This window comes from Aedes albopictus, chromosome 1 (assembly GCF_035046485.1).
Source record: "Aedes albopictus strain Foshan chromosome 1, AalbF5, whole genome shotgun sequence".
Taxonomy (NCBI): Eukaryota; Metazoa; Arthropoda; class Insecta; order Diptera; family Culicidae; genus Aedes; species Aedes albopictus.
The window spans coordinates 249628193-249655897 of NC_085136.1; the positions used below are offsets into that span (position 1 = coordinate 249628193).

Here is a 27705-nt window from a genome sequence, read left to right on the forward strand (position 1 = left end):
AGTTCCACGTACCGAGTTTCCAATCGCAAGTCCTTTTTCATCGCTGTGGTCGTCGCCATTGGTATCGGTTCGCATTCTTCTCTTGTTGATTTTCCGGTACTTGTCTTTTTACGGCTGGCTCACAGGGTCTGACACCAACCCACTAGCCCAGGGAGCTGGGCTTACCTTCTCGGAAGATACGGGTTCTGCATTGGCATTTCCTCCAACTAAATAGCTAGACTCAAGCTCAAGAAGATGTTTTTAACAGAATACTGGAAGGAAAAAATGTGTAACTCCGGTAGAAATTTCTGGAAGTGCCCAGAAAGAAGTTTCTGGAGGAATCTTGGAAAGAGTTTTTGGGAGAATCCCGGAGAAGTTCCTGAACAACAGAAGAAAGTAGATATCCCACAATGCTGCAACTTGCAAACTAACCTTATTCAGAACGTTGAATCTTCTAGTGCTCCTCTACGGTTAGCCGGCGTGGACGTTTAAGAAGGTAAACCGAAAAGCTTTCAGACTTTTTGAGCGCAAAGTGCTGCGCGTAACATCTGGTGCGAAACGAGAAAATGTATAGTAATGTGATTACTAGTGCCTGGATCGATCGGGGATCGAACTCAGATATCCACAACGTGGTTTTGAAGAATTTCTGTCCGTGTACGGTTTTGAAGGTTAGGTCATCATCCTAATAAAGTTTGTTGTCCATTTTTTCTTTTCATACGATTTATTTTCACAAAAAATACTTCTACTATCTGATGAATTCTACTCTTACGAACCAAAGAATAACGAACAGAATAATTTAATCTTGTTCCAACCCCTATCTACCTGAGACTAATCCACCCTGCAGCAGCGTGACAGCAACTGCTACCACCCCAGTTACCAGTCTTATCTCAGCCCACAGCGCTCTCGCCGCACCGCTCCTCGCCGAGCTACTATAGCTGTCCACGATGTGGATCTTCCATCCCATGTTGGCGTGGGTAAAACTGTTATAGTACACGATGTCGGGCCAGCTGGAGTTGGGTGTGATCTCCAGAATCGCCGGATCGCCCTTCTCGCAGGTCCACCGGAGCGTCCGGTTGAACTTCTTGAACGTGGCAAAGTTGTCGTCGAGCCGACGATCCTGATTTGGTGGATGCTCGGCTAGGCAACGTGGACCAGCTGCTGTTGGTTTAGGACGACCTCGGCGGGTGAACTCTACACCGGCTAGGACGCGAATTTCGCTCTGTTTGGCGTCCGAAAGGCGATCGAATCCTCCGCGTGGTTCGTCCGTGATGACTAAGGGGTGGTAGAACTCCGGTGAGTGGGGATTGTTGCCTCCGCGGACCTTGAACGAATAGGTCAAACCTCGTCGAAGCCATAGTTCCGGCACCAGAAGGCCGTTGATGTACCACGCTAAGCCATTGGAAACGTGTCCCGTGATACCTTGGTAGCCTCGTTTTCCTCCTGCGGGACCTAACGTAGCCGTGAACGATCGTATCGTACGATCAAAGATCTGTGCTTTCTCCCAGACGTCTTTTAGGTTGACCTCGCTCCGAGTGAAGCTGAAGCAATCATTGACCGGTTCGGAAGTGTTGAAAGATATCATAATATCTCGTTTCGGGTAGATATCGTGGTATGTCGGCTCGTTGTTCGAATCCAGCCTACCCATAGCCCAAATCATGTACATAGGGCGGTCCAGCACAAATGGCTTATCTCCATTATCCGGGGAAATTAACGTCCTTCGGAAGGTGATAGTATTAATCCCGTTCTCCCTGTTGAACGTATGTAACTGGTAACTGTCTTGTCCTCCAACGACGTCATCCCGACAAACCCCCTTGTTCTGACCCAAGACCTGGACACACGGCGCCAGTGAGGTTATGTTGTAATCCACCGCATACCCCTGATGCCCTTCGATGTAAGCCACCGCTACATCTGCCCCCTGCATCTGACTTTTGCTGTCCGATCCGCTTATTCCGAATGCCATGTACTCATCCTCCTTGACGTTCGCCGCCAACTGCAGTGTTATCTGAGGTCCGAATACCTCCCACGACACACGATAGTCCTTGTGCAATTGCCGACAGTTTGGCAGAGATTCGACGTGCGGAGTTACCTTAACCAATGACGGGGGTACGTTCAGATCGTCAGAAATCAGGATGGAACCAAAGTCTTCTTTCGTTTCCACGTCGTACACCGAAAACCAATCGATATCGAAGATGGTCATGTCACCTGGTAGCTCCAGGGTTATCGTTTCCCGATCGTATGCTCGAATGGGGTCCAAGCTGGAAATGAAGAAACGCATTTAAAATTCTGTGTTATGGCAGTAAATTTGATAACTTGTGATGTAATAATTCCTTTAACAGTCAAATCCAATAATTTCATTAAAAGTTTATAAAATTCTGTTCTCCGATCACCCGTATACTTACTATCCCATTTCATCCGGAATTTTCCTACCCTTGGACGACGGCGATGGCCCAACGCCTACCCAGAAGTGCACCTCTTTTCCCTTTCCGTCATAGCTAAACTCCGGTAGCCGAATTGTCTTCGAGTCCAGAATGTCAATGGCCTCACTACTCACGGCGTGACTATTTCTAGACAAACTGCCCGCCTTCTGCGGTACCGGTGGTTCAAAATCCTCCGGAATATACACGTCAGCGAAGTTGTTCTGCGAATTCAGATCGTACACGGCCAACCACTTGACCTCGGTGATCTTTTTGTTGTCCGGCAACCTCAAGGTGAAGTCCTTGTTGAAGTACCGCTCGAGGATGTTCGTCCTAATGGGAGAAACGACCAAACTTAGTTCATTTTCATCAAAAATTTCAACATTGAAGACATACTTTCCGAATTCATCAGGAACGATGAAGCCTTGCGGTCCGGGACGGTTGCTTGCACCGGACCAGAAGAACGTATCCACTCCGTTACCATCGTAGTTGAACCCCGTCAGCAGGAACGTGTACTCATCTACGGCGTACACGTCACCTGAAGCTTGATGGTGGTAAGAGTTAAATTTGCCAATGTATTTGCCTCGGTAGGGGCCGTCCTCTGGCTTTTGGGAATCTGGAATAGGAGAACAGTAGTAAATGAAGTGAGCTGTCTCTACGTAAGATTTCTATAATATCAAGCTTTGCTCGGGCTCACCAGCAATTTCTTAATTAAACTAAGAATAGCTAAGTTTGACTAATTAGTTACTTGTACCCGACACGAGGAACTTCAGTGTAGAAGTGCTGAGGCGATTTTCTATGTTTAGGCAGCATAGTGGCGACTGCTACGTCAAAATGCAGGTCAATGTAGGGATGAGAATTTGATTAAGCATTCGCTCGTCCATTGCACCTAACCAATCACAATCGGGATGTCCCTGAGATTCTGCCCAATGTGCCCCGACCCATTAATCAAATTGTCACTGCTGCGGATAGGGGCTAGTGCTCTTCGGGGAGGGCACCAAGGTAGCGTGTTGGCGCTTTTCCAGCTTCCCGTGTGGCTTTACCGCTTCCTTTGTCTTTGGGAAGCGGCCAGGGTCAATGACACGCCTGCTTCCAACTGCTTTGCAAGTATCAAGAACTGATACTGCGTGTATCGCGATTTCACCTCCTTGAATACTAAGTCCCTAACAGCCAGCACACAACAGGACTTGCCGACATGGGGTCTTTACTTGCCCCGGCCTTTCCGGGAACCCCTTTCCATCCACTGGCTCGTATCCAACTCAGTAGACTGACGCCACAACAGCAACGCTACCAGGATTTTATCTCGTGAAACCTGGTGGAACTGCCCAACGTACGCTGGGCCGTTTGACCTTGAAGGCCAACCAGAAAGTCCTGTGTGTGCCTCTTTTGCAACACATTTCGAAGCACTCCATTTCGTCCCCGATAAGGATACCAAGACTCACCATACCAGGGATGATGCAAAGCGCATTATGTAACTTTCCAGTTCACCACGGTAGCTTTTGATACTTAGCGCCGTGCCTCAAGCCGGGCCGCAATACCTTAGTATGGACAAGGCAACACTAGCCAGAAGTTTGCGCTTACTGGCATATACCGCAGAGTTATTGGACATCATCCAACTCCAGTTTCCTGGATCTCATCCACGCCTCCACAACCTTGATCGAGTGGGCAGTAGTCAAGTCCACTTCTTTGATCGATTCACCGTACACTTCCAGCGTAATATCGTCAACGAAGCCGACGATCTCCACCCCCACCGGCAATTCTAACCTCAACACCTCGTCGTGCATGACATTCCATAACACCGGACCCAGGATGCATACCTTGCAGGACTGCTGAGGTTATGTGAAAGCACTTCCGACCCTCTGTGTCGTGAACTCGGTTCTGGAAGTAACTTTCGAGAATCTTGTACAGGTACCCGGGAATCATCAGACGCCGAAGCGCATCGGTAATAGTCGATCAACTGACGCTATTGAACGCGATCCCTACATCTAGAGTCACTACTGCACAGTATACGCTATAGCGAATCCCCCTCCTCTTACGCTGGAGCGCTGTCTTGACGCTGTTTGTAACCGACAGGATAGCGTCTACGGTCGACCTCCCCTTCCGGAAGCCGAACTGGCTGTTCGAGAGACCATTTAGACCCTCTCTTGTCCAGGCGTTTCTGCATAGCAGACATGAACATCTCGGGAGCCTCTGCAATAGCTACTTTTAAGGCCAGTTTCGGAACACTGTCCGCATCTGGGGCCTTACCTAAGCTAAGAGACTTTGCTATCCCCGCTAGTTCCACATGGGTGACCCTCTCCTCATCCTCGGCTGTCCTACGTAAGGAGGCCAAGGACTAGGATCATGACGCGGAAAAAGCCCCTCGATGATCCCCTCCAACATCTCTGGAGATTGCTCTGGAGCCATTACACCTCTCGTTTTGGCCATAACGATCCTGTAGGCGTCACCCCACGGGTTCGTATTGGCACTATGACAGAGACCCTCAAAGCAGGCCTTCTTGCTTGCTCTTATCTCGGTCTTGAGCGCGGCTTTTGCAGCGGCGAACACCACCCGCCGTTCGTTTCGCTATTCCTCTGATCGTGCTCGCTGCATCCGCCGCCTAGCCCGTAGGCAGGCGCGGCGCAGGTCCGCAATCGCGTTGGTCCACCAGTAAGTTGGTGGCCTCCCATTTCTAGGGTGGACTCGCCTAGGCATGGTCGCATCACACGCACGTGAGAGCATTGTTACCAGCTCATCGCCGTTTCAACCAAGTAAGTTTCGCTCACGGCGGAGCGCCTCCCTAAATACCCCTTCATCGAAGTATGATGTCTTCCACATGCGAGGGCTTGGCCTTGGCCTAGCCGCCACTTCTTCTATCCGCTGCCTGCTGTTGTTGTAGTCGATACTGTAGCGAACCGCCAGAGTCGCCTCATGTGTAAAAGCCCTCACCTCAACACCCTCACCAAGGACCTCTTCTGCCAGCCTCTTGTAGGCGGCGTCCTTGTGTTCCTTCTCGCGCTTCAGCTCCAGGATCATCTCGCCCGTACGAGTACGTCTAATGCTGCGTACGTCGGCTCCAAGTCCCTCAAGCTTGGCGTCGCTTCGCATCGCCTTCAAGACGTCCGAGTTCTTGGACTGTTCCGTCTTGATGACGAGCGCGTCGCCTTTCTCACGTTTGGCACGTACCCTCCTACGCCTTGGCTTGTCGTCCCGTACTTTTACCGGCGGATTCTCCTTTTTCTTCTTCCGCTCGACCTTCGTCGAAGGAGGGTCCTACCCTTGGTTCGCCCTACTCTGTGGCTGCTGAGGGCCCACCAACGGTCGCAACCCCTTGTTCCCATCGTTCCGGGACGGGCCAGCCTTTTCAGGCCCACCCTTCTCAGCTTTCCGGGAACTCTGGCTGGGGTGCGACCTTCCGGCATTGTTGCCGACCTTCGGGGGTAATTATGGGCCTGGCTTTGCGTGCACCGCCAGACAGTTCCTCGCCTGACGGCTACCTCGCCCGCTTCTGCGAGTGCTTGTCCCGTTTCTCGCGAGCAATCGCTTCCACTTTTTTCGGACTTCCTGCGAAGGAGAAGGCCTCCGGCTGTGTAAACTTTGGCCGCCGCTGCAGCAGTCAGCAACGCTAGTACCGTGTGCTCCCGCTTGGCATTATCGATCGACACCCTAAGTCGAAGCAAGGCCATTTTCAGGTCCTTGCTTATGTTCGACTTGGTGAACGCAAAGCCGATGATTTTGTCAAGTTGCTGCTCAGCCACCTCTATCGCGGACCGTCCTTTATTTTCTTGGCTGACGGTTCTCAGCAGCCACGCTCCGTCCATTATCTCCACCGGCTGGCTTGCTGGGAAGTGGACAGGAGCTCCTACGCTCGAGCTGCGTACGCAGCCTTCAGCGCCTAACTCCTCATTCCTCCTTGTCGGAGACCTCATCAACCCGCTTCTTGCGAAGGGGTTGATCACACCACTACTTCCAGCTAGATTTTGATTTTTAGAATTTTTGCTCATGTTTTCATCCCACGAGTCGCACGGGAAATAAGGTCCACCACGCCAGAGCCCTGCATTAACGCGATAAGGGACAGCTTACTGTGGGAGTGCCCACCCAGGTACCCCACAGGTTCCGTTAACGATCGAACATCTTTTCCACCCCCTCGATCACTCATTCCTTGCCACGGGTCGCTTGACACCTTGAATTGGGGTCATCGTCGCCTTGATCAATCGTATCAGTTTATCCGGGAATCGGCGATCCGTAAGAATTCGGAATCACTATGTGAGAATCAACTACGAATATATGTAAGAGAGTTGCGAAGCGATGCTTCCTTCGTTATCAGCGTGGCATGCGGAGGAAACTGAAACTTCATCCAAAACATTTAAAAAAATCCTGAACGAAAAGCGCCATGATTCGGTTCACCATTGTTTGTCTATTAAACTCAACAGTGTTGTTGCCGCCTCCTCGTAATCTCTTTGTCGATAAATTTGCTAGTGTCTTCTTCGATGAGGAATTGCATGACAACAACGTCGCACTCGCCGCTAGCATATTTCCATACTCTGGGCAATCTCTGAGCAGCGTAGACATCGAGCTTGGAAACGTTTCTATATCCTGGAATGTTTTATGTGTTCCCAACTGTCTTGATATCCAGTCCTTCAGATCTACAGGAGTAATTTTGTTCATTTGTTTGGAGCCGGAGGTGTCATATATGACCCCAACATAGAAACGGCTGCATAAATTCACATATTCAATAAAACAGAATACTCGCTGTCTTCGGCAAAGTTGTTGCAAATTGAGTCATCTATTAACCCTCGAGCGATCGTGCTGTTGTATTTTGTACAACACGTTGAAGAAGTCTCGCTTTTTGTACTCAGCATTAGCGAGGTGCTGATGGTGATGGCCAACCGCGCGAGCTACGGAAGGTTAAGGAAAAATGGGAATTTTTGTATTTGAGACTTCACAGAATATCCTGAACACCATAAAGTTTGGAGAAACAAATTAATTGACATATTAGTTATTCTAAAAACTAAATTTGGATATGGGTTACGTTCATATGCGTCATTTAACCTTTGTTAAGAATATCAGAAAGTGTTTTATATTCTGCGATGTTCTAGGTGATCCAAACTGTCCTGTTGTGAAGTCCTTCAAATCTACAACAATAACTTTACGTGTTTTTGCCATAAATAAATGGAATTACATAATCTACAATGTCATTTTTAGCCACTATAGGAATATTCTAGGTCAGCAAGGTAGTTTACTTGGAGTTCAAAACTTCAGTAACAGTAGCCATATCTGTTATTCTGAGTATCGTTGCCTAATCAACCGCGGTTACTGGATCAACCTGAAGTCTATTTGACATTATTTTAAACCTTTGGGACATTGAGGTTCGTGCAAACTGCCCCTAATTAAGTCCTTTTAGTCTACAAGAATAACTTTATGTGTTTTTACCATAAATAAAAGCATTGGTTAATCTGCTGGGTTCCGTGATGCTCTTGAAATCTCAAATGTCATTTAGAGATACTATAGATATATTCCAGGTCAGCCAAACTATCTTGGAGTTCAGAACTTCAGGTCTACACTCGTAACAGAAGCCATATCTGATATACTGAACAACGTTGCATAATCAACCGCGTTGCATAAATCAATCTGAAGTCTACTAGACTACAGGTATTCTTCGATATAACGTTCCCTCGATATATCGTATTCGATATAACGTACATTTTGCTTCGATATAACGTACAGCATTAAAAATTTTCATTTTTTCCAGTAATAACCCCCAGATAATCAACGGCACGGTAAAGGCTGGATATGCTGCGCAAATCAGATCCCATTGTGATCCACTAGCCTCTGCCCAACTCCTACCCCTACCTCCAGGCGGTACCGGCCGGAAACTATGAGCAACCTTAGGGAAGATCGGATAACCAACCCCGGTGGGAACTTTGGTTGTAGGCTGACAGGGAAGGGGAGGGGGGGGTGGTTGCTTCGGCAAACCTAAGCGTCTGTTCTCCAGGAGGAGCGGTTCACAACAGCGTCTGATCCCCATGTTAGAGGCGGCTGATCAACGTCTGAGTGCCAGGGAAGGACTCTAAGCTCAACTGTGCACTATGGTCCTCCGGAAAGTAGGGGGTTGGTGTCAGGCCCTACGAGCCAGCCGTAAAAACCCATTGTAACGGAAAATCAGCAACAGAATAATACGAACCGAGACCAACGGCAACGACCCCAGCGAACAAAAAGGACTTGCGATTGGAAATTCGGTACGTGGAACTGCCGATCTCTCAACTTCATTGGGAGCACCCGCATACTCGCCGATCTAATAAAGGACCGCGGGTTCGCAATCGTAGCGCTGCAGGAGGTGTGTTGGACAGGATCCATGGTGCGAACGTTTAGAGGTAATCATACCATCTACCAGAGCTGCGGCAACACACGCGAGCTGGGAACAGCTTTCATCGTGATGGGTGATATGCAGAGGCGCGTGATCGGTTGGTGGCCGATCGACGAAAGAATGTGCAGGTTGATGATCAAGGGCCGATTCTTCAACTTCAGCATAATAAACGTGCACAGCCTACAATCCGGAAGTACTGATGATGACAAGGACGCATTTTACGCGCAGCTCGAACGCGAGTACGATCGCTGCCCAAGCCACGACGTCAAGATCATCATAGGAGATTTAAACGCTCAGGTAGGCCAGGAGGAGGAATTCAGACTGACGATTGGTAAGTTCAGCGCCCACCAGCAGACGAACGAAAACGGCCTACGCCTCATCGATTTCGCCGTCTCCAAGAACATGGCCATTCGTAGCACTTTCTTCCAGCACAGCCTCCCGTTTCGTTACACCTGGAGATCACCACAACAAACGGAATCGCAAATCGACCACGTTCTGATTGATGGACGGCACTTCTCCGACATTATCGACGTCAGGACCTATCGTGGCGCTAATATCGACTCTGATCACTACCTGGTGATGGTTAAACTGCGCCCAAAACTCTCCGTTATTAACAATGCCGCCCCGGTACGATCTAGAGCGACTGAAGCAACCGGATGTCTCCACCGCATAAGCGCAGAATCTCGAGGCAGCGTTGCCGGACGAGGGTGTGCTCGATGTGGCCCCTCCAGAGGACTGCTGGAGTACAGTCAAAGCAGCCATTAACAACGCAGCCGAGAGCACTATCGGGTACGTAGAACGGAGTCGACGAAACGATTGGTTCGACGAGGAGTTGTGAGCGGTTCTGGAGGAGAAGGATGCAGCGCGGGCGGTTATGCTGCAGCATGGAACCCGACAGAATGTGGAGCGATACAGACAGAAGCGGAAGCAGCAGACCCGTCTCTTCTGGGAGAAAAAGCGCCGCCTGGAAGAAGCGGAGTACGAGGAATTGGAACTGCTGTGCCGTTCACAAGAAACACGCATCCCGTAAAGGCTACGTGCCGCAAGCCGAAATCTGCAGGGATAAGGACGGGAGCCTCCTGACGGACAAACGTGAGGTGATCGAAAGATGGAAGCAGCACTTCGATGAACACCTGAATGGCGAAAAGAATATAGGCACGGTAGATCAAGGCTGCGGTGAATATGACTATGTTAGCGCAGCAAAGGACGGGAACGAACCTACTCCCACGGATAAGTTAAGGATGCCATCTACCAGCCCAAAAACAACAAAGCGGCTGGTAAGGACAGCATCGCAGCAGAACTCATCAAGCTGGGCCCGGAAAAGTTGGCCACCTGTTTGCACCAGTTAGTAGTCAAGATCTGGGAAAACCGAACAGCTACCGGAGGAGTGGAAGGAAGGGATAATCTGTCCCATCCACAAGAAAGGCGACAAGTTAATGTGTGAGAACTTTCGAGCGATCGCCATTTTAAATACCGCCTACAAAGTGCTATCTCAGATCATCTTCCGTCGTCTTCACCGTACACACCAAAAAATCGATTTGAGGTTTCAGCAAAATTTTGCTGAATTTTGCCGAGCTGAAGGTTTCAGCAAAAATTTTACTGAAATTCAGCAAAATTTGCTGATTTGTTCAGTAAACTCTGCTGATCACCAGCAACGTTTTGCTGAAAGTTCAGCTCAAAATTTTGCTGGACCCTTCAGCTCGGCAAAATTCAGCAAAATATTGCTGAAAGCGTTTAGTGTGTACGGCAAATCCTCAAGAAATGCCGTGAATACCAGGTCCCAGCGCACCACCTGTTCATTGACTTCAAGGCGGCATGCGACAGCATCGACCGCACAGAGCTATGGAAAATCATGGACGAGAACAGCTTTCCCAGTAAGCTTACCAGATTGATAAGAGCAACGATGGACGGTGTGCAGAACAGCGTAGGCTTCTGAAGTGAGTTATAGACAAATGAGTCAAATGATTGCCAGGTGATCGAAAACATCCTTGAGCGTAAGGATTTCGGGTGAACTAACCAGTTCATTCGAATCTCGACGGGGACTACGACAAGATGATGGACTGTCCTGCCTACTATTCAACATTGCCCTGGAAGGTGTTATGCGACGAGCCGGGCTCAGCAGCCGGGGTACAATCTTCACGACATCCGAACAATTTGTCTGTTTTGCGGATTGCTAGAACATTTTGAACGGTGGCAGAACTGTACACCCGCCTGAAACGTGAAGCAGCAAAGGTCGGACTGGTGGTGAATGCGACTAAGACAAAGTAGGGTCTTGTACCATTTGGGCAGGTGTTCCTATTTTGGGCACTTGCCGCTATAACTAAGTCAATTTCAAACCGATTGATTTGAAATTTTGTCCAGAAATAGGCACGTACAGTATCAAAAACTCTGTACATAAATTCAAATCAATCGGTTTGAAATTGACTTAGTTATAGCGGCAAGTGCCCAAAATAGGTACACCTGCCCAAATGGTACAATACTCTACATGCTGGTAGGTGGGACTGAGCGAGCCGTGAAATACGAAGGCGCATCATCAGTGGATGTTGGCAACATCATGTTGCGATGAAATATATTAAATTCATTCGCAAGGTGGGACGGCATGGATGGCACCACTGGTATGAGTACACTGCTGATAGGGCAGTGATGATGACGAGGAGGAATCAGTGGGAAAGGATTGCATTGAATTGTGTTTAATAACAAGCATATGTTGAATTGAATATTGAAAATTGAAGAAGTAGATGGACTAAGAAATTCATTAATTTTTATTAGTAGCAACCGTGAAATGAACAGAAATTGTAAGTAGACAGTTTGATTGAGGAATACAAGTTATTCGGTAAAACGTTTCATTAGGGGCTGCGATTTCTCCAGTGTAAACACCAACAGAGCGATATTGGGTATTTGGATTGATGGTTTACGAATGAGATAGGCCAAGATTCACGCGCTGTGTAAAGTCAGAAAGTGAGTAGGACACATTTGTGATTGTTGTAGTCGATTTGTTACATAGGAGTCTTACAGTACCTGATAGTTGTAGGATAAAATTCCACCAAGGACGGCTCATTAGGTGTAGGCAGTGGTGGAAATTGATCGCGAACGTGTGCTTACGCGCTACAAAAAAATGCCATCGCATCGCAAACCTTTGCTGTGCGATGGTGTTCGTACGTCTGTGGCACACGATCGTACGACACGAACGCCAACGAGTGCATCGCATCTTTTGCAATCGCGATGCTTTTTTATTTTAGAGGTTCGCGGCCGATATTTCTGTAATGAAATCAAATTTTGGTAATATTTTTCGTCGATATCATTTATTGGAATGGTACCTGATCAGTATAATCAAAAAACACCCAACTAATTACCTTTAAGTGTACAAAAAATGGCAACAAACCAAGTGTTCTACATTGTGATCCTTCTGGCGAACCAACTGCGATTCTGCTCGTTCGACATTTGTTTTGTGTTGGTTCGTCGATCCGGGAAATCGTGAACCGTTCTCTCTTTTTGGGTTCGCGAGCGCGTGAGCAAAGATTGTGTTTGATGCGAACCAAAAAACACGTCAAGCGCATGATGCTTTCCACCCAGGGATTGGCGGCATGCACCGTGCGGTGCGAAAAAAGCGTGTGTTTCACACAATCGCAAGTGCTCGTCTCCCGTTTTGCCGAGAGACAAGAGACGTATGAGTGAGAGCTTTCGTAATTGTGCGAGAGACAATCGCAGCACTAGCTCTACGGCGCAGGGAGTAATGCGCGGTGCTTGGGACTGTGCTCGTCTCCAAACAGAAAAAATCAATTAATAAATTAACTGAAGAGTTTATGTTTTCGGCAAAGTTGTTAAGCTTGTCAAGGGCTGACAAGTGATGGGTCGTTTGATTCGAAATTTTTCCAATCATGCGTAGTATCAAGATAAGTGCTAAGCACGGAGACAAGCACCGAGAGAGTGCATACGACAGAGCGTGAGAGACAGGAGAGCTCCAGCGCGCGGCAAAGTAACCGAGCAACACACAACCGATTGCGCGTACTCGTCTCCTTCTATTTTGTTGTGCTGTCTCGTAGTAGAGTGTGCGGCACGCAAAGAGTTTTGAGTCGCACCCTATCCCTGTTTCCACCACTGGGTGTAGGTCGAAATATTGGAGTATAGGGTGACCAATGTGAGTTTGATGATATTTTCATGATGTTAAACAGTGCTAATTCAATAAATTTTAGCTTTTAGCGTATCTCCACCAAAGACCCGGTGTGTGAGGCCCAGAAGACCCCAAAGACCCCCTACAGTGGAAGTGCCTACTGCGGGCTCCAGAAGAAACTGCGGTCAAAAAAGATTCACCCCGTACCAAATGTGCATGTACAAGACGCTAATTAGACCGGTGGTTCTCTACGGACACGAGACATGGACGATGCTCGAAGAGGACCTGCAAGCACTCGGAGTTTTCGAGCGACGCGTGCTAAGGACGATCTTCGGCAGCGTGCAGGAGAACGGTGTGTGGTGGAGAAGGATGAATCACGAGCTCGCTGCACTCTACGGTAAACCCAACATCCTGAAAGTGGCTAAAGCTGGACGGATACGGTGGGCAGGGTATGTTGCAAGAATGCCGGACAACAACCCTGCAAAGTTGGTGTTTGCTAATCATCCGGTAGATGCTAGATTTTAAACATCATAATAGTTTGGATCACCCCAGCCGATCTGATGATGTCCATTGAATATTCAGAAGGTTGACTGGACATGATAGATTACAAATCGTAGTTTTGTGTAATGAAAGAAATTACCGTTACACCCGTAGACTTTAGGAACTAAACTTAAGAACAATTTGGATGACCTAGGATATCGCGACTAATCTGATACTGTCTTTGGAATTTTCAGAAGGTTTACTGGACATGAAAGATTACAGATCGTAGCTTTGTATAATGGAAAAAGCTACCGTTACACGCGTAGACTTTAGAATGTAATCTCAAGAACATTTTCAGGCTTATTCTGCACGGCGTGTGAGGTGAGACGGACGGTTTCGTCTCACGTGACGTGAGACGACTAATGTAAATCAAATGGGGCGAGTCGACTTTTGTCACCTCATTCGACTCATCTCACCTCACACGCCGCGCAGAATAAGCCTGTTTGGATGACCTACTATACTTCGACTGATCTGATACTGTCTATTGAACTTTCAGAAGACCTAGGGGGCATCCATTTAGTACGTCGCGCCAAAAATGGGAATTTTCAACCACCCCCCCCCCCTCCCCCCATCGTATGGGGTTTTCCTATACTTAGTACATTGCTTGTCATACTTTTCAGAACCCCCCTCCCCCCTCTAAGCGTGACGTACTTTATGGATGGCCCCTTATAGGACGTGAATACAAATCGTAGCTTTGTATAATGAAAGAAGTTACCGTTACAAGTGTAGACTTTAGGATCTAAGCTCAAGAACAATCATATTCTACCCTTTATATGCTATTGGCTTCTTTGGCGGTGTTGAGATAATTCCATATTCTGAATCTGCATGCAAAACTGAGCCGAAATCCAAATTTTCATGAATTTTGGTGCCCGGGAACCTGATTTTTAAATACTATGAAGTTTGAAGTTTGTATGGGAGCGATTTGTCGAATCTCCCCTAGTCGCATTTTGTACTGGGCGGAGCTGTCAAGCAGTTGCCCAGCTGTCAAAAGGTGATTTCTAAAAATCTCTTTGAAATTGATTTTGGGTACCAAAATAAAGTTCTAAAAATCTGAAAAAAATCATAGTGGTTCAGAAAAAGGTCCTCTTTCGTATAGAATCAAAAAATCAATACATTTTTCTTAATTAAAAAACCCAATTGGGGCTTTAAATTAAGAAAAATGTATCGATTTTTTGATTTTATACGAAAGAGCACCTTTTTCTGAGCAACAATAATTTTTTTCAGATTTTTAGAACTTTATTTTGGTACCTAAAATCAATTTCAAAGAGATTTTTTGAAATCACCTTTTGACAGCTGAGTAACTGTTTGACAGCTCCACCCAGTACAAAATGCGACGAGGGGTGATTCGACAAATCGCTCCCATACAAACTTCAAATTGATTTTTAAATAGGTTCCCGGGCATCAAAATACATGAAAATTTGGATTTCGGCTCAGTTTCGCATGTAGATTCAGAATATGGAATTATCTCAACACCGTTAAAGAAGCCAATTGAGCACCAAAACCACAGAAATACTTATAAAAAAACTCAATAATAACGGTTGAAAAAATTCCGGCTTTAAAGGATTAACCCTTTATAAGGCCGAGAAAACTAGAAGAGTTGTCAACGCATACTATTATGGAAAGGATTATATACATGACTAGCTGTACCCGGCAAACTTTGTCTTGCCTACTGCGTTTTTTGACGTTTCAAGTTTCTTGCCAAGACCAAGTCCCCGGCCAAAATGTATGGAAGATCAATTTTCAAAAACTCTCAATTTCGCCATGTTTTTTTGCCTCATAAACCTTCCTTAGGTGGAAAGTAACGGAACAGAACTAAAACGACCAAAATCGGACCTTCCGTTCGCAAGTTATGCGCGGTCCCACGTATGCCACTGCATTTTTATATGTACATGATTACATGTACAAAACAATTTGTGTTTGAAAGAAACTCTCTAAAATCTAGGTGGCAATATAGTTGCCACTGCCCGTTCACCCCAAAAACGAGCTTTTGAGGTGGCAATATAGTTGCCACTGCCCGTTTAGGCCTCCAGCGCTGGTGGCAATATTCTTGCCACTGCCCGTTTAGGGTACTTTTCTTCATTTGACTTCGACAAAAAACCGAAAAAGAGATTTTAGAGTAGATTAGGGCTTAACCCATAATATAAACGTTGTAGTTCAGCTCATGTCAACCAATAATTATATTATTTCTTAAAATATTTACCAAATCTAAAATTTTTCAATAAGTTCGAGCAAATTTTCTTCACGCGGTCAAATTTAGCCATTTTTAAAGCTACAAATGGCTCCCAAATTGTTGTTAAAGCTTTGTTTAGTTCCAAAAAAAAATACCAGGCGTTGTTAGTAATCCCACACACCAAAAATCGGTTTAGGCTTTCAGCAAAATGATTTGCTGGATAAATATCAGCAATCACCTGTTTTGCTGAAACTATCAGTAGTTTCGATTTGTTAGCTGAAAACCAGCAAACTTTTCGAGTTTACTGAAGTTTCAGCAAACTCGTCCGTCATCAACGACGTCGACGTCGGTTGCTTGTCAAATAGGAGAAAAATGGAAAAAATGTGAAAGTCACTGTTGCAGCGAAAAGTTGATTTCTATTTAAAAAAAATGCCATATATATTGAAATATAGTGCGAAGTGGATTCAGCTCTCGTTACCACACCTTTTGGCACATTTGTGCAAGTACAATGTAGGTAAGTACCTAAATAATAAAGCTTTCATTTACCATGCTTAAGTTTCCTTTCCATGAAATAGGTAAAAGTGGAAGACATGAAACGACCATTGAGTGATGAGGCAGCGATGCATCCAACTATCCGACGTTTTCTTCAATTATGATAGCTATGAGTTTAGTAAATTTTACGAAATAAATAAATATTTTACACTTTTTTGTTTTTGTTTATCAAGAATTTTAAATCCCGCAATTTTAATTGTTTTGATCCATTTTGCTGAAACTATTCAGTAAAACGCTGCCAAAATCCACGCCGGTCGAATTCACTGAAATTTCAGCAATTCTCAAAAATTTGCTGATCTTTCAGTAATCCGTTGACAACCACGATGACATTTGACATTGCTGAACATTTCAGTAATTTTTTTTACTGAATCGTTTGCTGAAATTTCAGCTCGGCAAAATTCAGCAAAATTTTGCTGATTTCCAGCGAAAAAAGTTTGAAATGAATTGTTATACTTAAAACAGAAAAAAATACAAACAGTAGGTGGCACTATAGTTGCCACTGCCTTATAAAGGGTTAAGTAGCATTCAACGCTACTGATGTATTACCATTTTGCTTTTTTACCCTTCTTACACCCATAAGAAGGGTATAAATACCGCTCGAAAAACCGACTTTCGATCCGAGGCCCGCAGGGCCGAGTCTCATATACCAATCAACTCAGCTCGACCAACTGAGCAAATGTCTGTGTGTGTGTGTGTGTATGTATGTGTGTGTGTATGTGTGTGTGTGCGTATTAGTATGGGACACGCTTGTATGGAAAAAATAAATCCTCGCTCCAGTCGACATTTTAGATCCCATTTAGGTCCCATATGAACTGTACAAAATTTCAGCGCAATCGGTGAAACTATAATTTAGCGCAAGCGGTGCAAAGTTTGCATAGGATTTACTATGGGAAAAGTTACACTTTCAGATAAAAAATCCCAGAGGTCGCCCTTTGTCTCTTTAATTCAAATCGATCAACGCTTCTTGTAGAATAATCATTTATGAAACGTTCCTTCAAAGACCGCAAAACAATTGGATGCTTGTGGAAAAAGTTATTGATTTATTACCGACTAGTGATCCTACGAACGGCTTTTTGTTTTGTTTTATCAGCAGCACTGCTGCTGCCGTTGTTGCATGGGGTGGCGGGAGGCATCACCACCCCCAGAAACGGCAGCAGCCAAGGCAGCAGCTACAGTGCTGCTAATAAAACAAAACAAAAAGCCGTTCGTTGGATCACTAATCGGTAATAAATCAATAACTTTTTCCACAATCATCCAATTGTTTTGCGGTCTTCGAAGGAAAATTTCATAAATGATTTTTCTACAAGAAACATTGATCGATTTGAATTAAGGAGACAAGGGGCGACCTCTGGGATTTTTTATCTGAAAGTGTAACATTTCCTATAGTAATCCTATGCAAACTTTGAACCGCTTGCGCTAAATTATAGTTTCACCGATTGCGCTGAAATTTTGCACAGTTCATATGGGACCTAAATGGAATCAAAAAAGTCGACTGGAGCGAGAATTTGATGTGTGTCCCATACTAGTGCGTATGTTACAAAAAAAAGTCACGCACGTTTCTCAGCCGTCTGATATCCGATAGATTCTCTTAGTTGCAAATGAAAGCTATAACATCCTAGTAGAACCCTATTGAATTTTATTACGATCGGACATTTGGTTACCGAGATATCTTTCGATGAGTACTTTGAAGTCATTTAGGTTAGCTTGAGAGATTTTTGACATTTAACATATTGATGAATATCTCAGCCGTCTATCAACCGATTTGAGTTCTCTTGGCAGCAAATGAAAGCTACAACATCCTAGTAGAACGCTCTGAAATTTTATTTCGATTGGACATTTGGTTACTGAGATATCTTTCGAAGAGTACTTAGGATTTATACAACTAAACTTTTTGAGATTTTTGACCAAGTGTATCATAATAAATATCTCAACCGTATGTCAACCGATTTCGGTTCTCCTGGCACCAAATGAAAGCTATAACATCCTAGTAGAACCCTATACAATTTTATTAGGATTGGACATTTGGTTATCGAGATATCTTTCAAAGAGTACTTGGGAGTAATACAGGTTAAACTTTTGAGAGATTTTTGACCAAGTGTATCATAATAAATATCTCAGCCGTCTGTCAACCGATTTGGGTTCTCTTAGCACCAAACGAAAGCTCCAGTATCCTTGTAGAAGGCCCTGAAATTTTATTTCGATTGGACATTTGGTTACTGAGAAATCTTTCGGGGAGTATTTCAATAAATTCCTTTTTTTATTATTATATTCGTTTGTTATCTTGCATAAGCTTTTGACCAGTCTATGGGAAGTTATTGTTCAATCAATAATGCTGACCTCATATAAAGTGTATACTAGCAGATTATTGTTTTCAATAAAATTATAAATAACAAATTACAAATAAACAGGAATTCTATGAAAACTAACAATATATTAAATGAGAGCTTTGAATTTATATATTGTGGGAAAAATGCAAGAACTGGACAGCCAAAATAACTAGCTAATTCCAAAACTGATTAGCCAGCGTTTCTCAAACTATGGGTCGCGACCCACTGGTGGGTCGCGGGCTGATTTTTGGTGGGTCGCGAAGGCTTGGGCAATATTGTAATAAATGTCTTCATTATCTTAATTGTACTCCCTTGGAAAATCGACAGAGTTATTTTTAGAAGTGCGGTGTCTGTTTAATGCTATTCAAAATTTTGTATTGTGTCTTAGTCTGGAGTACATTTAATATTGGCTCTATAGGGCAAATCGCTGAAGTACTAGATTTGTAGTAATGAGCTGAATTTTAGTATGGTGAGAAGGTCAATTCTCCGTTTCTGCAATGAAATGGTGCAAAAAGCGTGGGTATTATGATTCCTTGCCTAATTTGATGCTGTTTGAGCAAAAGTTTGGGCAACAATGTTGTTGTTTTCTCCATTTCTTGCAACATAAACAACATAGTTATCCAATGATTTGCTCAAACAGCATCAAATTAGGTAAGGAATCATAATACACACGCTTTTTGTACCATTTCATTGCAGAAACAGAGAACTGACCTTCTCACCATACTAAAATTCAGCTCATTACTACAAATCTAGTACTACACCGAACGTGCCCCATTGTCTGTGTTCTGAAATCGATTCTGAAACTATGAGTTTTCAATCAATTTTTTTTTGTTGCTTGCAGTTTGCATTGTCAGTTAAATATTTACATACCAAGTTCAGCAGTTAAAATATCAAAAAAAAAAAGATTTATCAAAAACCAGCAAAAACTTACTAAACTTCGACAAGAAACCTGAACTTTACCGAATTTAAGTAAAGGTTAACCTCGGAAAAATTCTGATGAGTATCGATAATCCGAACTTTCGCAGAAATCAGAACAACTGAAAATGATTGCAATAAAAATATAAATAAAATAAGTGTGTCTGACCATCCAGCAGAAATATAATTCTGAAAATTCAACTTGATGTCTCATTTTGTCATTTTGTAGTAGATTTTAAAGTTCTGCAGAAGTACAAAACTGCTATTACATCTTTAAAGAATCTGTATAAATATATTTTGTTTTGTTTATTTCTGCAATATGTGAGAGAAAACCAAAAACCTGTTTTGAAGTGCTGCTTGAAGTCAGACTTGATTGGAAACTTGGAAACTTATTTCAAATTCTTTAGACTAAGAGTTTACCGAAACTGGACACTTGAGTACCTTAATCTTACTTTGACTTTTTCAAAAAAAAAAAAACAGAAAGAGTATAATAGTAAATTGATCCAAAGCCTATGGAAATGATAAAATGTATTTATTAAAGTCAGTCCAAATGTACAAAAATGACGTATTTTATGAAAATACGTTCTGGTGGGTCGCAAGCTGAAAAAGTTTGAGAACCCCTGAGTAGATATATTATTTTTGTCCTTTTTACACCATAACCATGAATACCAAGCACTTCGGAGCTAATTTATTCGACTGATTAAGAGATATTAGACAAAGTGTATCTCGCTTATTTTCTTATCCATTTGTTTATCGATTCAAGATCTTTTGGCAGTTAACAAAAGATACATAATTCCAGAATAAGTAAGATATTTTTTTTGTCTGGCATTTCTGGTAGTTTAGTCCATGGTCCATGGTGATATTTTGGAAACCAATCCACTAGATGCCAAATCCACAATATTTTCTAGAACTTTTGGTCCATCACTCAAAATGAATATGTTAAATACAAATAATAAACAATAATTTTAATAAGTGTAAGAAGGGTTCTGTTCACCATAGGTGGATTAAATCGGGTTTTTAGTCCTGGTGTTCAGAACAGGATGTTCTTGGCTCTACATGATCGCACTTGAATTAGACACAGTTGTTTAAGAGCCGAAATGAAACCAAAAAAGCCTTGATCTGAGAAAATAATCACAATGACACACCCTAACAAATACGGAATACTAGCACACTTCCTCCGTTCAATTTTTAATAATACCTTTTACATATAATGCTACAAATTCAGGCAAACTTTCGCCATGATGATTCAAAACATTCTTGCCTTGATCCCTATCAGTACTTTGATTCCGGGCCAAACGCACGCAATTCATCAGGTTTATTTTGCGAATCCTGTCGTATAAGACGAACGAATATGGGGCTGTTCATAAACGACGTGGGCCATCTCAAATCGACCCCCCACCTCCCTCTCGTAGACTTTCGTCCATACAAAAAAATTTAAATTTGTATGGAGCGTAGACTTTGGCCAGATACCAACCGCCTCGCCTACCCCAACAAAATCTATAGTATACGTGGTTTATGAACGGTTCCTAAGGTGACAAAAGTCGATTCACGTCCTTTCCATCGACAAATCTCGCCACCCGCAGCATCAGTAGAGAATCACCGAAATGACATTACCAATGCGCAAAAAAAAATGATTCGCGTCACGGTTGATCCGTCTCCTGGGTAGAAGAGTGCAATGAATGTCTCATGCGGTGTCAGTGACTTGAATTCCACCATCCGCCAAGCGACGAACCGGCAAATTATGATTCATGCAAAAATAGACTTCGGATCGAATGATGGCATAGAAACATTATGAGTCACACGACATCTCATCATCAAAGTTTAGCGCCCTCGTTTAGACGTCCTTTCTGGAAGCAAAGTGAAGGTCGTCCCCCAGAGCTTTGAGCGATTGTTTCAACGACTCGAGCTCAAGAATAAGAACGTATATCTATACTTAAGCTATGCGCTTAACCTTGCTCATTGTCTACCGTCGTGTGTGCAGAGGCTTGGGCGGTACGACTTTTTCGCGACTTGAGTTTCCCGTTTCTATACGCCGAGTTGTGCCTTTTATTTCCTTTTGTTCTGCAACCAGTTCGGTTTGCTAGCCTTCGTTTGTAGAGGTATACTGTGGACTGGACACGGCATTATTAGTTTTGTTGCTACCAGACTAGTTTTGCAAGTCGCGAAAATGGGCGATCATTGTTTTGTCACACAACAGTGACCCAATACAGGAGAAGCCAGTCACTACGCAAGCGAGGCAATTATCAGCGTTTTTTCGCAATTCCTTTCACCCATTCGCGATCGAGATTTGAATGTTTTCACATCAGGGCGAGGTGAGAAGATAATTTATGTAATAAAAACAATTATTTTGAGAAATCGATCACATCACAGCCGTTTGGGAAAATACTCACCTGCACCGATAGCACACAGTGCGTAGACTAGAGCGACCTGCAGTAGGAACATTCCGGGTCCGAATTTCCACCGAACCGCTGCAGTGTTGAAGAATATTTTACATTTCCGCGACAAGAAAGTCGTCATTTTGCTGCTGTCTTCTGGTTGTCTCGACGGGAATTCGCTGTCCTCTTCTTTCTCTCGCACACCTCACCTCACAAGCTTTGTATTTCTTTCACGCACCACGATCACTTATACTGGTATGTGTGTTAAATTTCCACTCTCACTTTGAATATTTTTGCATTTCACCTTATTTTCCCCCGACGACAAAACAATTTTATCATTTTCCACATTCAACTGATATTCTTTATCTTGAACCGATTCCAGAACGATAACATTCCGAAAACTAGAGACCCGCGATAACACCGCAGTAGGCGGAGGAACTTTTACCTCTCGGCTGGGCCCTACTTTGATGACGAAGACAACACACGATCACGATCACCACGAATCAGCCCCAGCGCCATACGCAACGAAAGCAGATCAAGCTCAGGCCTTGGACCACCGCGCGCCGTCGTCCGTCGTCGATGTCTGTCTGCATTCAAGCGAACCTCTCACTCACTACTGGGCACTGGGCTCTGCGCACGGTGGTGTTCCACTCCAAACTACTAGCTCTCTGATGTCTACGCTCACATGGCGCAAGACATACGGCGAGGCGAGCGGCGACGTCCCAGCCCCAGCCAGCAACAGGTTTGGTGCGGTGGGTCTCGTTTGCGATGACCAACAGCGAGTGAGCGCGGGCAGCGTGGTTGCGAGTTCATTCGCGGGGCGCTATCACAGCTTGTTCATCTAGTGCCACACAAAACTGTAAAGTGTACGGTTATTTGGCGATCACCAGAAGTTTATCTTTTTTCTTTCTTATTGGAATTGAATATATCGACGATCGCCCAAGTTATTATTTTCCACCATGTGTTGGTGAACAACGCGATACGCATGAAGCTTTTTCCAGAAACAGCAGTGCATGGCCTCATGTTTGATGCGCGATATTGAATCTAAATGTGTACTCCACATTGTTGAGTGTGAACTGTTTTGTAACCGGAAAGACGCATAGAAAGCATACTGGTTCATCATTACCAACACATATCAGAATCTGTGATGCACTTGAAGAAAAGCTTGATGACTAGAGGATGGATGAGCTTTTGCGGTAGGTGGTGGGTGCTATGCCATCGCGATTCACTTACCGCGTGTGAATGGAGAACTACAAAAGGAAGTTTGCTGGTGAACCTACGGTGCGAATTCAACAGAGCAAATTTATTATCATTTATAGGGGAGGAATGGGTCACAAGATTCAAAGTAAAAAAAACTTACCAATGACCTTTGGGAATTTCTCGCAGTTTTGTTTTTCAAATTCCTCCAACACTTTGTTTGTGAATTCCTCCAGGAGTTCCTTCGAAAATTTCCGAGAATTCCATCCAGAATTTCCCCAAGAGTTCCTTCGGAAATTCTCCTATAAGTTCCCTTAAAAGTTCTAGAGTTTCTTCGAGAATTCCCTCAAGATTTTTTTGAGAACTTCTCTAGGTGATCTTTATAGAATCTCTCCAGGAGTTCCAGGACATGGGAATTCCGTCAAAAGTTGGAGTAATGCTCGATGGAACTCCAGGAAAAAAATCCTATTGAACTGCTGGAGAGATTCCCAAAAGATCGCCTCGATAAATTTCCTATTAAACTAGGGTAAGGGAGGTATTTTGGACCCCTTTAGGAAGTGGATGAACAATTCAGTAAAAAAAAATAAGGTTTTCACTATAAAATATGTATAATTTCAGTAGGCATTACTTAGAGCAACATGTGTTCTGCCGAAAAAGGCCAACTAGAACTCAAAATAGTTGTAGTAAATACAAGAAATACCAAAACTCCTGAAGGATCTCGGGCTTCTATTTTGGACCACCAAGTGAACATATTTTGGCCCACCTCATTAAATTTTAATTGGATGATGAAATGAAGGCACCTCAGCAAAACATTACACATAGATAAAACTACGTGAATATTACAACTTTTTATACACATATTGAGGCAGGGAATGTTTAAAAATTACGTAACGTTAAATAATGAATAAATGTTGCTGCTGTGGAGCGGACCTGGTGTGATTGTTTAAACGCGTGACTATCACGCCGAGGACCTGGAATCGAATCCCACTCCCGACAAACTCACAAAATGTGAGTTCCTCCTTCGGAAGGGAAGTAAAACGTGGGTCCCGAGATGAACTAGCCTAGGGCTCGTTAATACAGATAAAAAAAATGTTGCTGCAATCGCTAGTTTTTACACATTTGTAGTCTGATGTTTCATAAAAAAAATGTTATGTAAAACGTAAATTCATTAACTATTGCATGACATCAGTCACCATGCATAAATTACGTAACGCTTCAAAGAAGTGTGAAATTCTAATGATTTTGTTAAATATAAGGGCATTCCACACATATTGTAATGAGTGGGAAAGCCATCAAAAATAAAGTAATTACAATGGTACGTGATTTCTCAAACATGCATAAGGATAACAGATTGTCTCAGTCATCAACTAATTGCCGAGAAGGATAACTGTTCTAAGCTGGATACTGCACACCTGAAATTTTCAACTTGGCGAAAAGTTGTTAGAACAAATCGAACCCATAACAATCTCATTATAAAATAAACGTATTAAAACGCAGATCACGGAAGGTCTCAACTTATTCTATTTATCTGTTTTCAGAGTACATTACGTTGACATGAATGTTTTCTTCCTTTAGAAGGAACTGGAGAGATGAATCTGACAGGTGGGCCAAAATATGTCCACATCTGATTATGTTGAACATATTTTGGCCATACCGCAAACCACCATTTTAGTAAATATTATCGCTCCACCGAGCTTAAGAACAGTTTATTTTGAGTTCTAACAAGGCCCTAACTACATTCACATGAAATAAATATGTATTTGTAAAATTAAATACCTCTCCGAAGCTGACTTCAAATGTGTCGCCTTCTTTGCTTTTGGTGTTTTCCGTGCATTTTATTGGAAGTGAAAACATTTTCTCTATTTTTGATTCTGAACAGCATATTTAAGGACAAACGTCTTGAAATCCCGCTTCAAGAGCGCATGAGAACTCCTGGAGTACTTCCTAATTGAATTGATGAATGAATCCCCAATGGAACTCCTGGAGGAGTTCCCAATTAATTTCCTGGAGGAATTATCAATGAGGAGCGGACCTGGTGTGATGGTTAGAACACTTGACTATCACGCCGAGGACCTGGGATCGAATCCCACTCCCGACAAACTCACAAAATGTGAGTTCTTCCTTCGGAAGGGAAGTAAAGCGTGGGTCCCGAGATGAACTAGCCTAGGGCTAAAACTCTCGTTAATACAGATAAAAACAAAAAAAAAACAATCGATGATACTCCGGGAGTTATTCCCAATGAAACTGCAGGGGGTATTTCCAACGAAATTCCTGCAGGAAATATCAATGGAACTTCTGCAGATATTCCTAATGGAACTTACAGAGGGATTCCCAATAGTTTTCCAGGGGAAACTCCCTACGAAACTTCTGGAAGAATTCCTCATGCAACTGAGAGAGAATTTCTCGTTAGAACTTCAGGAAGAATTCTTGAAGGAGCTCCTGGAATGTTCGAAATCCTGGAAGAATTTCTAGAAAAAAATTAAAGAACTACTGGAAAGATTCGTGAAGGAATTTCTAGAGTCATTCTCGAGAAATAACTCTAGAATCAGCTTAGACTCCTGAAAGAAAATATTAGAGGCATTCCCGGAAGAATTCCCGAAAGAATTCTTGATGAAATTCATTGGGGAATTCCCGAAGCAAATCCTAGAGGAATTCCCCAAAAAAAACAACCTTGTGGAATTCTGAAGAAATTCAACAAAACTGAAGAAAGATTTTCCGAAATAAAAATCTAGGGGAAATTCTCGGATTAATTTTCGAAGGAACTCATGGACGAATTCTCGAAGGTACTCCTGGTGGAAGTTTTAGAGAAATTCCAGACGCAACTCCTAGGGGGATTCTCGCAGGATTTCCGTAGATAACCCCCAGATGAATGCCAAAAAGAACTCCTGAAAAAAAAAATAATCTTGACGAAACTCCAGATGATTGAATTCCCGAAGGAACTGCTGGGCATATTGACGTAAAAACTTTATTTTAGACAAAGTACGTTTAATTGACAAATTGAGATATGAATTTGTAAAAAAAAAACACTTGTTTTTGGTGGGATTCGAACCCACGACTCCGTATCGCTAGTCCGGCGCTTTATTCAATTAAGCCACAGAACAAGTTACGATTATGCGGAATAGAAAGTCAAACTAGATTTGAAGCACCACCTTAACGGGTCCGTCTTTCAAAACTTTCACCCTCATTCTTGTTTACGGGCGTATCCGCTTTCGAACGTATTTGGTTCGTTCGAATCCGTAGTCCATTTGATTTTGCTGGCGTAAACGGGAATGCGGACGATTTTCGTTCGAAAGTGGATTCGATCGAAAACAAGAATGAGGGCGTTTATCTTTCCTTCGGCTCTTAGATTTCAATCTCTCGCACTCTCGAGGCCTACGAACAAGTGCGGTTTAGTTGGTTAAAGCACCGGCTAAGCGATACGGAGTCGTGGGCTAGAATCCCACCAAAAACAAGAGGTAATTTTTTACACAAATTTATCTCTCAATTTGTCAATTAAACGAACTTTGCCTAAAAATACTTTAAGTTTATACGTCTATGTCAGACATACTGACCGACTGGTATAGCCGGAAAAGGGCAATCAAATCATTGTCATGCTGGGCATATTCTCTAAGGTGGAAACGGACCTAGTGTGCTGGTTAGAACTCTTGACCATCACGCCGAGGACCTGGCAGGCCAAACATTTCAATAGGTCCTATCTGCATTTGAGTGGCTGTCTTTGTTCGATTTCTCTGCCAATTATTACAATGTAATGATTCACTTTTCAACTACTTTTGCGGTACAAATCAAAGGACGATTGTTTTGACCATCGTTCTATGCAAGGAGACAATCAAAATTCAAATACACAGCTGAGATATTAACGAAAGAGAGGGAAACCAAAGAGAGCCTCTTTCTGCAGATTGACCTTTAGAAATGTTTGGCCCGAAATACTTCCACCTTCATCCGTGGTGGCGCGGTTTTAACAGTGACTTTCGGTTTTCAGCAGTGCTGCAAGTCTTCTTGATAAAGTGGTCTTCGGCACCAGTTAAGGGCGGACGGGACGGTCGAGGAAATATCCGCCATTGCTCTGTTTCTACTAAGATGGTAATCTCAGATTCTACTTCATATAATGGAACAAAAATCTATCATTGTGTATGCTCACTTGCAGTGCATATGCTGATTGTTTTTCAGCCTCATCTGTGCGATAGAAATCGAGATTACCATCTCCAAAATCGCGAGGCAAATTGTTAGAAAGAGAGGGAAGATAGGAAAAATAACACAGCGTCCCGATTCACCTTAAGCCCCCCTTTATCACTTCGCTCCATTCTACACTCATCGGTGCGAGCTCTTTGCATCCTTCTTCTAGCTTTTAGGTAGAATGCGCGGAGTTCTGCGTTTTCTGGACATAGCCAGTATACCGGTTTGCACCCAGTTCTGGGTAAAAATCGGCTTGGTATTGCGGCATCACATACACGACTTAGGGATCATCGCAGGATTGACCGCTGGTGTTACCTCGTAAATCTTTGGGTCGACGTACGCAGTATTGGGCGTACTAGTGAAGGTGAAATGATCCTCGAGCTCAAGCACGACAAAGTGTGCCGCCAACCAGAGACTGACGGAAGAAATGCTAGAAGGACGGATATCGGCCTTCAAAGCGCTCCGCCAAACACTTGGGGCGATGATAACCATTAAGATTATCTTTGGTGATTATGCCTGCAAGAGAGCCCTCATAGTTATCGCTGTTTCGGATGATGTCCAATAGCTCTGCTGCTGGCTAGTGTCGCATAGTTCATACTAAGGAAT

At 43.7% G+C, this 27705-nt stretch overlaps 1 protein-coding gene across 1 annotated transcript; it reads right to left on the reverse strand.

Annotated features, from left to right (window-relative positions):
• Nucleotides 1–656: 656 nt before the first annotated feature.
• Nucleotides 657–23088, reverse strand: LOC109400408 (protein Skeletor, isoforms B/C). The gene is made up of 4 exons (XM_019672921.3): nucleotides 21745–23088; nucleotides 2790–3009; nucleotides 2379–2726; nucleotides 657–2234 (listed from the first exon to the last, which is right to left on the reverse strand). Exons 1-4 carry the CDS (start codon nucleotides 21869–21871, stop codon nucleotides 794–796), a joined length of 2136 nt encoding a protein of 711 aa, XP_019528466.3. The 5' UTR covers nucleotides 21872–23088; the 3' UTR covers nucleotides 657–793.
• Nucleotides 23089–27705: the final 4617 nt, after the last annotated feature.

Bases quoted from the DNA above. Each gene is read 5' to 3' on its own strand.
- LOC109400408 (XM_019672921.3), bottom strand. From the start codon at position 21,871: ATGACGACTTTCTTGTCGCGGAAATGTAAAATATTCTTCAACACTGCA. The intron at 3,010-21,744 runs GTGAGTATTTTC...CTCCTATTCCAG, and splicing joins ACTGTGTGCTATCGGTGCAG to ATTCCCAAAAGCCAGAGGAC. The intron at 2,235-2,378 runs GTAAGTATACGG...CTTCATTTCCAG, and splicing joins ATTCCGGATGAAATGGGATA to CTTGGACCCCATTCGAGCAT.